At 38.0% G+C, this 14,658-nt stretch overlaps 1 protein-coding gene across 9 annotated transcripts in view; it reads left to right on the forward strand.

The window, feature by feature from the left end:
- Window positions 1-14,658, forward strand: part of PIKFYVE (phosphoinositide kinase, FYVE-type zinc finger containing) — a 77,075-nt gene that overhangs the window by 46,241 nt on the left and 16,176 nt on the right. For all 9 annotated transcript variants that reach the window (XM_057551386.1, XM_057551385.1, XM_057551384.1 and 6 more), the window contains 10 exons: window positions 2,145-2,245; window positions 3,440-3,511; window positions 4,197-4,368; window positions 6,382-6,560; window positions 8,204-8,317; window positions 8,707-8,815; window positions 8,920-9,074; window positions 9,972-10,062; window positions 13,327-13,387; window positions 14,270-14,407. In XM_057551386.1, coding sequence (XP_057407369.1) covers window positions 2,145-2,245; window positions 3,440-3,511; window positions 4,197-4,368; window positions 6,382-6,560; window positions 8,204-8,317; window positions 8,707-8,815; window positions 8,920-9,074; window positions 9,972-10,062; window positions 13,327-13,387; window positions 14,270-14,407 — 1,192 coding nt within the window. The remainder of the gene's footprint in view (window positions 1-2,144; window positions 2,246-3,439; window positions 3,512-4,196; window positions 4,369-6,381; window positions 6,561-8,203; window positions 8,318-8,706; window positions 8,816-8,919; window positions 9,075-9,971; window positions 10,063-13,326; window positions 13,388-14,269; window positions 14,408-14,658) is intronic.

Raw genomic sequence — 14,658 nt, forward strand, 5'->3', positions numbered from 1 at the left:
TTTTTTTGTCTAGGTCTTTCGGCTTATGTGTTGCTTTAAAATGTATGAAATAGGAGTGTAATGTAATGAAACTGGATTTTGAGGGTTTCAGGCTAAGCTCACAGTAAACTAGGAGGAGCTCTGAGGTAGGGGGGCAGCGTGGAGCTGCTTAAAATTTCTGGCATGATGACTTGGGTTTAGTGTGATGCGTCCTTGATCCTTTTAATGGCAATGAGCAGGACAGTAAGGGTTGGAAGTTTATTGTAGGAAATGGATGTGTTTTAAAAAAATAAGATTTATTCATGGATACATTATTGATAATGGAGGTAATAAAACTAATGAACAAATCTATCTCTAGATGAGGAAATAGTTTTTTAATAAAACAAAAAGATGTTCACTTTCACAAGTCTGGGAATGATTAAATAATAATGGTACACCGTTTTTAATACATGAAATTGGCAAAAAAGAATGTGGTAAGAGCCATGGTTAATGAGGTATGGAAAAATACTTATAATAAACTTTAAATTTATGTTTATATACATTTATGTAAACTTATTAAAAGTGATAGGGAGGTCTTTTAAATTTACATGAGCACATATATGTTTTTGACTTAGGATTCCTATCTTTTATAACTTATTCCTGCAGAATAAGTAAGCATTTGGTATAAGGATACTTACATTTTATTATAATATATGTACAAGGGTGTTTACTGAAGCATTATTTCTAATTGTTTGCTGTTAAAAGGATGAGTTGGATCTCGTTTAATGACCCAAGAGAACCCATGATATATTTTCTAGTGTTAAAAAGCAAATTGTGGGCTTCCCTGGTGGCGCAGTGGTTGAGAATCTGCCTGCTAATGCAGGGGACACGGGTTCGAGCCCTGGTCTGGGAGGATCCCACATGCCGCGGAGCAACTGGGCCCGTGAGCCACAGCTGCTGAGCCTGCGCGTCTGGAGCCTGTGCTCCGCAACAAGAGAGGCCGCGATAGTGAAGAGGCCCGCGCACCGCGATGAAGAGTGGCCCCCGCTTGCCGCAACTGGGGAAAGCCCTCGCACAGAAACGAAGACCCAACACAGCCAAAAATAAATATAAAAATAAATAAATAAATAAGACCCGGTGCAACCAAATAAATAAATAAATATTTAAAAAAAGCAAATTGTGTTTTAATATATGTAGCATCAAACCATTTTTGTAAAAAACCAAAGTCACCTGTGTATACTTATGTGGGTGTTTTTGTGTGTTTATGTGTATGAGCTAGCAAAAGTACATGGTTTTTTTTTTTTTTTTTTTTGACAGCCGATTTTTTTTTTTTTTTAATTAATTTATTTATTTATGGCTGTGTTGGGTTTTTTCGTTTCTGCGCGAGGGCTTTCTCCATTTGCGGCGAGTGGGGGCCACTCTTCATCGCGGTGCGCGGGCCTCTCACTGTCGCGGCCTCTCCCATTGCGAAGCACAGGCTCCAGACGCGCAGACTCAGCAGTTGTGGCGCACGGGCTTAGTTGCTCCGCGGCATGTGGGATCTTCCCAGACCAGGGCCCGAACCCGTGTCCCCTGCATTGGCAGGCAGATTCTCAACCACTGCACCACCAGGGAAGCCCAGTACATGGTTTTTAACCATACAGTCAAATTTGTCAGTTTGGGAGGTGGGGCAGCATCAAAGGAGGAGAGGCTTTAAGTACTTCATGAACTTCTTCATATACCTCTGTACTGTTTGAATTTCAGCAGAGACAGGTGTTACCTTTGTAATGATCAAAAACAGGTATAAAGTACAAATAAATAAATACCTCAGGATTTAGATTTCTGGGTATCTCAGGTGGATGTTATATCCAGCTATCAATTCAGACTGTTTCATATTTAATTAACTACTTCCAAGATAATTTAATGTAGTTTTGTAAAAATAAGAGTATTTAAGAAAACAAGCTGTTTAGACATCTATTTGTATGTTTATGTTTCACTTAAACCTTTTGGATTGCTTTACCTCAAAAACTAACTGCTCTTCTTCCTTATATTTAGTGTCTTGTAGTTTTGAATCTTCACTGAAACCCCTGTAGTGATGGCAGAGGCTTTACAAATCGAGTGGAGTGTGTCGGATGTTGGAGATGGGCCTTGGGGTTGGAGTGCGTGATGGCTTGTGGGTGCTCATCTGGATGTTCCTTCTCTTGCAGGTGGACTGTCTGAATCCTGCCAACCACCAGAGACTGTGCGTGCTCTTCAGCAGCTCTTCTGCCCAGTCCAGCAACGCTCCCAGTGCCTGCGTCAGTCCGTGGTAGGGTTCCTTGCCCACCCTCCTTGCACCCCCCCCCCCACTATTGTACTTGAGGATAGAATTCCAGCAAGTCTGAACAAAATTCAGCCATTAGGCTCTGTTTTTAGGTGAATGGCATGCTGCTGGTCATATGTGAATTGATGGAACTTTAGAACTTGTGAATTACATATGAAATTTGTATTTGTTCATGGGTAGAAGTAAATGAAAGTACCTTTAGTGAGAGTGAAAACGGATGTGAGGGATGGAAGAGAAATTTGTAGTTATAAAAGTGAGAAAGTTGATACATAAAAGCTAGTTTTAAGCATTTTGATAACATGTACAAATCAGGCAGGTTTTCTTTAGGCATTGTTTTCATAAAAGCAGTCAGTCTTTTGTCTTAAGTTTTATTCTAAAACTTAATTCTAAGTAGATTGATAGAAACACATTTTATAATGTTATAATTTATTTCCAGTAATAGTCACAAAAGCCTAGTTATTACATAGTTTAGTTTTAAAAGTACTAAAGAACATAACTGCTTATTTTTGGAGTACTTTCCATGACAAAATGTGTTCTGTATTTTAATTTTGGACACCAGAAACCCTTATTTCTACCAGTGAGATCAGGGATTCTTCCAGCATCAGTAGAGCTCTAGCAGTCTGACTTGAGGCTGGGTGAGCCCATGGGAATTTTCTCTGGGAGTTTAGGTCAAGGCTTGATATAAGATGTGGGTTTCGACAGGTATGTATAGCTGAACTCTCTTATTTGTGGGCATTTATAAGTTGGGTATAAAGTTAAGAAGTGCCTTTCCTGGAGGAATATGAGCTGCTGCTCTTCGTGCTCAGCAATGGTGTGGACTAGAGAGCAGAGGCAGGAGTCCCATTTTATACTGACCAGGCTTAAGGCTTTGTAAGGGAAACTTTTACTTCTTCCTAACTCAGATCAGTTTTACTCATTTAATATTACAGTTTGTGCATCCTGATTAAATAGTTTCATAGGATACTAATGGACTGGGAATGGATACAATGCTGTAGTGTGGCTAGTACAAACCTGGTCTATCAGATGAGGTAAAACCTGTTCCTTAACAACAAAAGAGTAGCACCTGTTTTAATACTGTATTATAAGCAGATCTAACAGGTATCAGTTTGGAGTCTCATGAAATATCTTTTGCTGGGTGGTAATTCATATGATATGTTTCTAAGAAATCTTTTCTTTTAGGATTGTAACAATGGAATTTTATGGAAAAAATGATCTTACATTAGGAATATTTTTAGAGAGATACTGTTTCCGGTAAGAACCAATTTTCTCCTTATGTTCCATTTATGCTTTTTTGATGCCTAGAATTTCAACCTAAATATAAACATGAGTTGGAGCACTGTTGTGTGACCTTCCTGTTCCTGCCACGTGCCAGGGTTTACTATACAGAGAAGTAATCCTTTCATATTCAACCCGGCATGTCTTCTCCAGTTCATTCCTCAGATCTTTGCCCATCTAATTGCCCTCAATCCCACAGACTTTTTTTAGAATGTCTGTTTTCACAGTGATTTAAATGAGAGGCAAGAGAAGCTAAGGACCTCAGTTTAAGTCTTAGAGCTATCACCTGCCACTTAATATGACAAAGAGCAAGTAGTTTAATCTTTACCAGCCCCCTTTATAGGTATTAACAAACTCCACAAATGTCAGGAGTTTTAATAGGTAAAATGAGATGATGTTTTAGAAATACTTGGCAAATAGAAGGTGCTTAACAAGTTTAACCTGTCACTGTGATGTGGTTGAAGGCAGGATGTTCAGCTGCAGGCTCTGAGCAGGATGAATGTAGATCATTCACCACCAGTGAATGAGCAGATCATCCACCAGTCATCCTTACTCTTGAGAGGATGCTGCACTTTCTCTACAGTGGTCCTGATTAGCCAGGATTCACTATACACTGCTCCTCGGTTTCGTGGTTAATGTGAGGACTTTCTTTTTGTCAAAGGCCTTCCTATCAGTGTCCTAGCATGTTCTGTGATACCCCCATGGTGCATCACATTCGACGCTTTGTCCATGGCCAAGGCTGTGTGCAGATAATCCTGAAGGAGTTGGATTCTCCAGTACCTGGATATCAGCATACAATTCTCACCTATTCCTGGTGCAGAATCTGCAAACAGGTAAGTGTACCCTGTTGCTGTAATACATCACATAGTATCTTTTATTTCTATATTTATATAGTTCTTTTTTGGGAGGGAGGGTGGCCTCTATTTTTTTGGATTTAGTATTTGTCTTTGGACTCTTATTTATTTTACCTTCTAGTGCTGTATGTTCCCTTTAATGTTTGTTTCCTAAAGATTCCATTTTAGGATTTATCAGTCATTATATAAAACATAGGTACCATGTCCAGTAAAATAGGTGGAGATTTTATTTTGACAGTTCTCCATTATGTTTGTTTATTCATTCAGTAAATGCTTATTGAGCACCACCTAGGTGCCAGATACTGTGCTAGGCCCTAGGAATGAAGGAAGAACAAGGTAAGGCTCCTGTCCTCTAGGGGGGGAGACAGACTTACAGTGATTACAGTATGCTAGAATGTTTGGGTAAGTTTAAGTCTATGTCAACATTTCTATCTTAAGACATACAGATGAGAGACCATGTTTAATTGATCTCTGCTGGTTTTCATATACATTCTTGAGGAAAGAACCATGTGTTTTATTTCTTCTGTGTGTTTTTCTAACTCTGGAGGGAATATTTGGTGCCAATATTATGTTTTTAATATATACTTTTTATTCAAATTGTTTACATTGAGCATATGCCAAATTTAACTTCATTGTTATCTTAATTGGCTTATTTTGGAGTGTATGTTTGGAAGCACATATGGGAATTATAGATAAAATAATAGTGCAACCTATTTCAGTATCAGAGGTTGAGGAGGGCAAAGTCAAAGGTAGTGCCTTCTTCGGTAGGAACATAGAGCCATGAGATCATTTCTTGCAATGATTGGTCTTTTTATACTTGTTCTTCTAGGCCTTTAGTTGCTGTTAGACAGCTGGCAATATTTTGTTGTAGAATATGTGAACTTCTGTAGATTGACCAGTGAACTAAATGAATAACTTAAATTCGATCTTTATATCTTGCATGTTTGGTGTATGCACTTTATTTTAAAACAAAAACTTCTGCCTTTGGGGTTATGTAGAAAGGAAAAGGTAAACAGTTTTTGTTACACAGAAATGAAAGCTTTTAGGTGTCCAAAAAAGTTATAATATATATGACCAAATATTAGTGTACTTACTATTAAATTTCTGTAAGCCATGATAATAGAAAAATGGGCAAAGGGTGTGACAAAGCAATTTAATACAAATGGCCAGTAGACATGTGCAAATACATTTTACTCATTAGTAATAATCAAAGAAATATAAATAAATATAAATAAATAAAATAAGTGGAATGTGTTTTTATTTATTTATTTTTTAAAGAAGTTACATTTCAAAGATTTATAATTCCTGAGATTGGTAAGAAAGTAGGGAAATTGATATTCTCAGATACTGTTGGAGATTGTCTCCCGAAACAGGTGTACTGGTTTACCCAATGTGGCAGAAAGTATCAAAGACCATATAAATGTTCATGCCCTTTGACCTACCAATTTCCACTTTCATTAATTTATTCCAAGGAAATAATAATTATGGATATTTATAAGTGTATACACACACACACACACACACACACACAAGGGACGTTCATCAAAATAATGAAAAACTTGTAATGTCTTAAATGCACATCAATAGAGATTGGTTAAATAATTCCATATTATGGGATACTTTGCAGCCATTAAAAATTAAATTGTACAAGAATATTCTATGTGGGAAAATATGATATACTGCTAATAAAAAAAGGTTATGAAGCTAATTATAGGGAACAGTTTTTATTTATAAACATCCCAGCTAAGCATATATGTGTTCATGTATAGAAAGAAAGCAAACATACTAGCATATTGATGGTGGTAGTGGGATTACTGGCAAGACAGTTTTCCCCAGCCATCCCTAACTCCACCCACCTCGAAGCATTTTTTTCTTCTTCTAGTTTTCTGCAGTCAGAATATACTAGATTTGTACTAGAGAAGAAAATACATTGTTTTTTAAAAAAGAGATTCCTCAATATGTGATTAAATAACAATTTATGCTGAATTTCAGGTAACACCAGTTGTTGCTCTTTCCAATGAGTCCTGGTCCATGTCATTTGCAAAATACCTTGAACTTAGGTTTTATGGGCACCAGTACACCCGTAGAGCCAATGCTGAGCCGTGTGGTCACTCCATCCACCATGATTATCACCAGTATTTCTCCTATAATCAGATGGTGGCATCTTTCAGGTAAGAAGTCTGAGTGACCTTGTCACAATCACATACTCCCTGGAAGGCTTTGTAACATTTCCAGTATTACTAGATTGAATTAATTTTCGGTGTGTGTTGTTCCCCATTCCCACTCTTGCAAAGGCAGAGGGCCATACTCTGTGAAGAGCTTTCAGTGTTACTATTTTATTGAATCCTGTAAGAAATATGTATTATTATCACCCTAACTTAGAGAGCTTATAGCTGACAAATAGAGCTAGCAAGTCATGATCCATGATTCTTGCTACTGCAGGTATTACTCTTAACCATTGGTTTTCCATCTGAGAGCTTATCAGAATTTTTGCTAAGACATTACTTAGCATAAGGGTAATCGGATATTCCGGATAGAGCTAAAATCACTAGTTCAAAGAATGGGTATTTACACTTGTTTTTAAATGATTTGAGAAAGCCTTCGGGCTCTGCCTTCAGAATATACCCAGAACGTGTCTCACCACCTTCACCACTACCACTCTGGACTGAACCTCTGTTGTCTTTTACTAGATTATGGCACTAACCTCAATCAGTTTCCTTTTGGCCTTACCCGCTGCAGCCTGTTCTCAACACAGCAGTCAGAGTGGTCCTGTTATATGAAAATCAACTCAGGCCACTCATGTGCTCTAGAGCCTCCAGTGGGTGTCTGTTTCACCCTGAGTGAAGGCCAGAGTCCATTTACGGGCCTGTGAGCCCCTACATGCTCTGGCTTCTCACCCCCTACTACTCCCGCCTTGCTCACCGTACTTCAGCCTCACTGGCCTCCTGGCTGGACCTCAGCTATGTCAGATAGGCTCCTACCTGGGAGCCCTGCACTTGATCTTCCGTCTCTGAGCTGCCTGCTCCCAGGTATCTGCCTACTTTTCCTTATTTCCTGCAGGTCTTTGTTCAGATTTCACCTTCCCTGACTCCCTCTCACCCCTGGCACTCCTTGCTTCCCTTTCCTGCTTTATTTTGCCCTGTAGCACCTACTATCTGGCGTAAGATATGTTTTAAGTATTTGTTTTTGTTTATCGCCGAAGTCTTATTATTCCTGAATCACGAGAGCAAGAATTTTGGCCCTTACTCCATGCTGTATCTCAGCACCTAAAACAGCATCTGACACATAATAGGCACAAATAGGCACACAAATAGGAAGTACTTGTAATTGAACCCTATTTCCTTTTTTAAGCAAGAGCTATTAACCATGAACCTAGGGCCTAGGTGGGATATAGCATTTACTAGACATCATGAACTTCAGGTGGAAAGGAAACTCACAAAGAATCCTTGGGAACTGAGAAGGTAGTGAATACCTGTGTCTAAGCTAATTGTAGGAAGGAGTCCCTCTCCTCATTCATGGAGGTTTATATCCCAGTCATTTGTTTTTAAAGCACATGAGAATGGCCTTGGGGGATAAATGATGACATCACAATGCAAGGGAAAAATAAAACAAAATCTTTTTAAAACTGGGGAGGATATTTGTAATGGCTGAAAGTTGCCTTCAATATTTTTGATTGTTTTAAAAATGCCATTTCATAGAAACTTTATGATCTCTTGCACCTCATAGGACTTAGTTGGCTGTCATGATATACCTCTACTCAAAATATTAAAATATTTTTCACTTTTCTACTATTACTTGTATTTTTTCCTCTCAGTTATTCTCCCATTCGGCTTCTTGAAGTGTGTGTTCCACTTCCCAAAATATTCATTAAACGTCAGGTCCCACTAAAAGTGTCCCTTCTTCAGGATCTGAAGGACTTCTTTCAAAAGTAAGTTTTACTTTCTTTGATCATCTGTTTTTGTTTAGTACTGCCTGAAATCTAAACTATTTTAAATATCATGTTTGTTCATTTAGCTTTCTTTGAAAACAAAAATAACCTATTTTTCTAATTGTATGTTATATATGCCTGATGTAAAAAAGGAAAAGTGTAGACAGTTCACAGAAGTATTAACAAAGAAGTCAAACGCTCTCAGGCATAACAACTATTAAAATTTTGATATACATCCTTTTTTGTTCTGCAAGATTGTATGTGATTCTTAATTAGATAAGACCTAGTTAAAGTTTTGTGTGTATATCTTTTTTCTACTTGTGTGAGATTAGACAATTTGATTCTGACTTTTCTAAAGTGTTTAATATTGTTTATGTTTATATTGTTAGAGTTTCACAGGTATATCTTGCTGTGGATGAAAGACTCGCATCTTTGAAAACTGATACATTTAGCAAAACAAGAGAGGAGAAAATGGAAGATATCTTTGCACAAAAAGAGGTAATTCATTTTTCTGACAGAAACCCAAATGTTAGCTGTGAACTTGTTAGAGGTTCCTTTTGGGGTGTGTCTCAGATTGCTGGAGTGCTTTCTGTTTCTCATAGATGGAAGAAAGCGAGTTCAAGAGCTGGACTGAGAAGATGCAAGCACGGCTCCTGTCTTCCTCTGTGGAGACCCCTCAGCAACTGCAGTCGGTCTTCGAGTCACTCATCGCCAAGAAACAAAGCCTCTGCGAAGTGCTGCAGGCTTGGAATAACAGGTGTGACTTTGCAGTCTGGTGTTTCCTTTATATTATTGCAAAATTTGCTCTGCTATCATGTTTTTGATGTAAATGTCCTTATTAATTTGGTTGTTTCCTTTTACTCTCAAGTTGTAGGAGCTTTATTTTTATTGCCACTACCACCCTCCACCTCTTTCATCCTTTAAAGTGTAGGTTGTGAAGATAAAAAAAAACAAAGATGAGAATAGCCTTCATTGCTGTTTCAAATACAGTGTGTGTGCTTACTGAATCTAATTTATCTGTATTAGTATGTCATGGAGTGATTATTGGGTTTCAGGCCATGACTTTCAACTCTATTATTTTGTGTATCTTGTACCTTTATTTAAATATTTATTTGGGGAAATATTTCCCTTTAATGCTTATTGAAAAGTTCAGTTAGATTATTATAGCATTTATTCATTGAGCACTTGGATCATGCTAGGCACTAAGTAAGGCAGTAGATGGACATGCACTCTTTTATTTGATTTTGAGTCCTACAGTGTATATATACTGATTCCATTTTACAGAGGAAACTGTGGCTCTACGAGACTAAGGGATTTACCCAAGTTATATAGCTGTTAATTGTCAGAGCTCGGCTTTGAGCCCAGGCCTGTTGGTCTTTAACACCCGTATTTTTTACGTTATGTTGTATTGTCTCATTATAACTTGCTATTCTTTTATAACTATAGTCATATCAGTAACAAGTGATTAATTGATTAGAAAACAAAAATTTAGTCTTAGTTATGTATAGTTTTAAAATCTATTGCATTCGAAATAGGAAAATCTAATTCTTGTGGTTTCAAAGTTATAAGGAGAATATGTGTAAACATTATTCAGGATATTAGAAGGAAAATCGTATTCTTCTTTTCTCTTTTCCTTTTTTTTCATTAACTATAGGTTGCAGGACCTTTTCCAGCAAGAGAAGGGTAGAAAGCGGCCTTTAGTTCCTCCAAGTCCTGGAAGACTGAGGCAAGGGGAAGAAAGCAAGGTAATGAAATGTAGTTTTGTCTTTGGGCCTATATATATATATTGGTATAGATATAATTAATTTCTGTTACGACACTTAGAAGTGGTAGTTTAAGGACTTCCCTGGTGGTGCAGTAGTTAAGAATCCACCTGCCAACGCAGGGGACATGGGTTCGATCCCTGGTCTGGGAAGATCCCACATGCCACGGAACAACTAAGCCCGTGTGCCACAACTACTGAGCCTGTGCTCTAGAGCCCGCGAGCCACAACTACTGAAGCCCACACACCTATAGCCCGTGCTCCACAACAAGAGAAGCCACCGCAATGAGAAGCCCACGCACCACAACGAAGAGTAGCCCCCGCTCGTCGCAACTAGAAAAGCCCACGTGCAGCAGCGAAGACCCAACGCAGCCAAAAAAAAAATAAAGTGGTAGCTTAATATATACTTTATTAATAATAGTAGGAGTTTTTCATTTTGAAATTATGAGGTTTCTTGGTGGTGTGACCTGGATTAATTTTTTTTATCTTAGCCTGAAATAAAATACATTATAATTCATTTATTGGAAACATTTATCAAAAGCTACTGTCTACTGGCATCACTGAGGATAGTATCACAGAGGCAGTAAGTGCTATAAAGGAGAAGGTGTGGATGTGCTGAGTGTATAATAGAGTCCTAATTTACTTTACTATGAGTTTTGGGTGTTCTTATCTCTGTGCTTAAGTGAGAAGCTTTTCTTAAGGGGTCTGCACCAGGTTAGTTCTACATGTTGATTTAATTAACCTTTCCTAACTGTATTAGTTTTCTCTTGCTGCACAGCACATTACCCCAAACTTAGTGACCTAAAACATAAATTTATTATCTCACAGTGTGTCAGGACTCTGGCACAGTGCGGCTGGGTTCTCTGCTCACAGACCTGAGATGAAGGTTTTGGCCAGGGCCATTACCTGAGGCTCAGGATCTTCTTCCAAGCTCATCTGGGTTGTTGGCAGAGTTCAATTCCTAGTGGTTATAGGACTGAGGTCCCCCATTTGTTGCTGGCAGTTGACTAGAGGCGATTCTCAACTCCTAGAGGCTGCCTGATTCCTTGCATGTGGCTCTGTTCATCTTCAAAGCCATCTTCAAAGCAGTGGATTGAATCCTTTTCATGTTTCACATCTCTGAATTCTTCTGCTGTGTCTGACCTCTAGACACAGATTTAAAGGACACATGTGATTAGGTCAGGCCTACCTGGTTAATCTCCGTAGTTTAAGGTTAACTGATTTGGGACCTTACATACATGGTAAAATCCCTTCACAACAGTGTCTGGATTAATGTTTGATTGAATAACTGTGTGTGTGTGTATGCCAGGGGGCGGAGTTCTTGGGGGCCATCACAGAATTCTACTTACCATGTTAACCATGAACAGATGAATTACTGTCAGTATATTATAAGGGCTTAATATTCTGTTATCATGAGGGCTTTTGAGAGAATATCTTTTTGTACAAGTGTGTAGTATCTGTTGCAGAGGTTTTTCATGGAATGATGGGTTCAAGTGCCTTGGATCTTTGTGTTATTTAGTAACACTGTGTAACTGAATTCCTCCTTTTTGTCTCATAAATAACTGTGCAGGAATCACTTTTCCTTAAAGTTTAGGTGAGAGTAAGAATAAGAATTACTGAAGATGATTTATTAGTATTTGCCAAGTAGTTTAGGACAATTAATGGCTATCACAAACTGCTAGTGGCCTTTCTGTTTGCCTACTGATGAAACAGTGAAGCTAGTGGTGTAAGACCTCTCATTATAATATTGAGACATAGAATTGAAAATACAGAATCAGTCAGTAGATAATCATTTATCTTTCTGAAAGATGGAAAGTTGATTTGACAATCTGTAGCACTGCCTTTGTATTCATTCATTTGATAAATAGTTCTTGAGTGCTTTTAGGCACTGTTCTGAGTGCAAGGAATTCACGTTTGTGAATGAAGGCCATAGTTATTGTCCCTATGGAGCGTTTGTCTAATGAGACTGACAATAAACAGATGAACCAATAAACATTTAAAAAACAAATGGAAACAAGGCTATGAAGAAAAAATTAAGAGAAATGGAGAGTATTGCTAGGGGAGTAGGTGATGCTGAGTTATTTTATATAGGGTGCCCAGGGAGGTCTCTCTGGTATGGTGAACAAATCAAAGAACATTTTAAGTAGCAATCTAAGAAATGACTTTGTAATGAAATTGTACACAGGGCTGATAGTCATTTAAAATGTGTCTTATCTATGGATAATGGGACTTGTGAAAGTCCAGTGGGTAATCAAAGATTACTAGGCTTAATGGATAATCATAAGTAGTTCCTAGATGCTTTAATGGGTTTGTGAGCCACTGTTTAGAACAGTGTATGAACATTGAACAGTTCATACTGTTCAACAGTGAACATTCTCAAAGTGTATGGTTCAAGGATCCTGGGGGGGTCCAAGACCCTTTTTAAGGGCTCCACAAGGTTTCTCTTTTTCTTTTTTAATTAATTAATTAATTTACGGCTGTGTTGGGTCTTCATTGCTGCGCACGGGCTTTCTCTAGTTGTGGCGAGCAGGGGCTACTCTTTGCTGCGGTGCACGGGCTTCTCATTGCTGTGGCCTCTCCTGTTGCAGAGCATGGGCTTTGGGCGTGCGGGCTTCAGTAGTTGTGTCACACGGGCTCAGTAGTTGTGGCTCATGGGCTTAGTTGCTCCACAGCATGTGGGATCTTCCTGGACCAGGGGTCGAACCCGTGTCCCCTGCATTGGCAGGAGGATTCTTAACCACTGCGCCACCAGGGAAGCCTTCCCTTTTTCAACTGTATATCTGTGTGAGGCTAGATTTTCTTTATATACTTCCATCATAATAATATAGCTCAACAGGTTAAATGCAGAAGTCAGAGAGGAATTTAACTGTCTTCTATTAAGCTAGGCATTAAAGTATTTGTAGAAGTATAAAACACTGCCACTCTTAACAGTTTTTTTTTAAAAATCTATTTTTAATTAAAATATGTTTTTTATGTTAATATGTAATGGGCTTATTATTGTTATTTTTAAATGAATTAATAAATGCATGTTCTATAACTTTTTCAGTTTCAATTTTCTAATAAGGAAAAATTGGACGATATAACCCACATAAACAAAAGCTATCTGAGTGTCTTAATAATTCTTAAGAGGTTGAAAGGGTCTTGAGGCCAAAATGGTTAAGATTCACTGGGTTAAAAAAATTTTTTTTTAAATTAAAAATTTTAAATTTAATGTCTCCTTAAGAACAGAGTATTTTGTTCTCGACAGATAAGCGCAATGGATGCATCTCCACGGAATGCTTCTCCAGGACTTCAGAATGGGGAGAAAGGTTGGTCCTTGAGTCTGGTGATCACCTGCCATTGAATTTAAGACATTTCTTAGTCTATACGTTGTTTTTAACTACTAAATATTGAGAATTTTTTTCTGATGCAATTGGACATAGACTTTTTTTTTTTCCTTCCTGTAAAACGTTTGTAGCACTCTAAGTTTAAGATTATCATAAAGTACATTGCATAAGGTAAGTTAGGCTATAGAAGTACATGATAAATAGAGTAGACTGCTTTTAGGGAAAGAACAAAAATACAAAAGGAAACTGAATTTCTGTCTTGACTGTTATGAAGTCAACTGCCAGGTTTCATGGAAAAAAATCTTATAAAGTTTAATTTATATTTTTATATCACTAAAATCTTTTCCAGACTTAATTTTTCCTCAGTATTTCATAGAGTAACTTTTCTAGGTGCTATCCTAGAAAATTGGTAGGGAAATTTACTTAGACTATCTTTGTAGAACAAGAACTCAACTCAGAATTCTTGGCATTTTTCTATCATAAGTAAGTGAATTTCCCTCCTGAGAATAAGCATGTGATTTTTTTCCCCCAGTAGTGTCATAATTGCATTCTCTATTAAATTGAATGAACTAATATTTAGGTAGGCATTATGGTATAGTGCAAAGAATATGGCATAGGAGCCGGAATTGGTTGCCAGTCACAGTGCTGTCACTAAGATCTGATTGGGGTCAAGTCATATAACCTGTCTGGATTTTTGTATCCATTTCTAAAATATGCACTGAAATGGCCTACGTAACTTTTAAGAAGCTAAAATTCTTTGGTTTATGAAGTAGAAATAGGAGCTGGCATTTTAAAAACATTGCTGTTAGATAGAAATGGACATAATGTTTTAAAGTGACTCATTTGCACTCTGTTTTTCTTTAGAGGACCGCTTCTTAGCTACCCTGTCCAGTCAGAGCTCCACCAATTCCCCCCACCTCCAGCTGCCCACTCCTCCCGAAGGCGTGCCTGAGCAGGCCGTGGGAGGGCCTCCAGAACTTGATACCGCCAGCAGTTCCGAAGGTACAGGTCAAGTCACTTTTACTGCACTTCATCCAGTATAGACAAACACGCTAAGTGCTGTGACACAGTGCTTTCTTAGCCCTTAGGATTTAAAGTTTTTACTATTGAAAGGGCTCTTTTAGATGTAGCTTTTTACCATATCCCTTCTTCAATTGCACTGCTTGACATGTAAATATCTCAGTAACAAAATGTTATTCAACTTCATCTACTTTCTGGGGCTATTACTTTCTTAAGTCTCATTAAAGCACATG

This window comes from Balaenoptera acutorostrata, chromosome 8, assembly GCF_949987535.1.
Source record: "Balaenoptera acutorostrata chromosome 8, mBalAcu1.1, whole genome shotgun sequence".
Taxonomy (NCBI): domain Eukaryota; kingdom Metazoa; phylum Chordata; class Mammalia; order Artiodactyla; family Balaenopteridae; genus Balaenoptera; species Balaenoptera acutorostrata.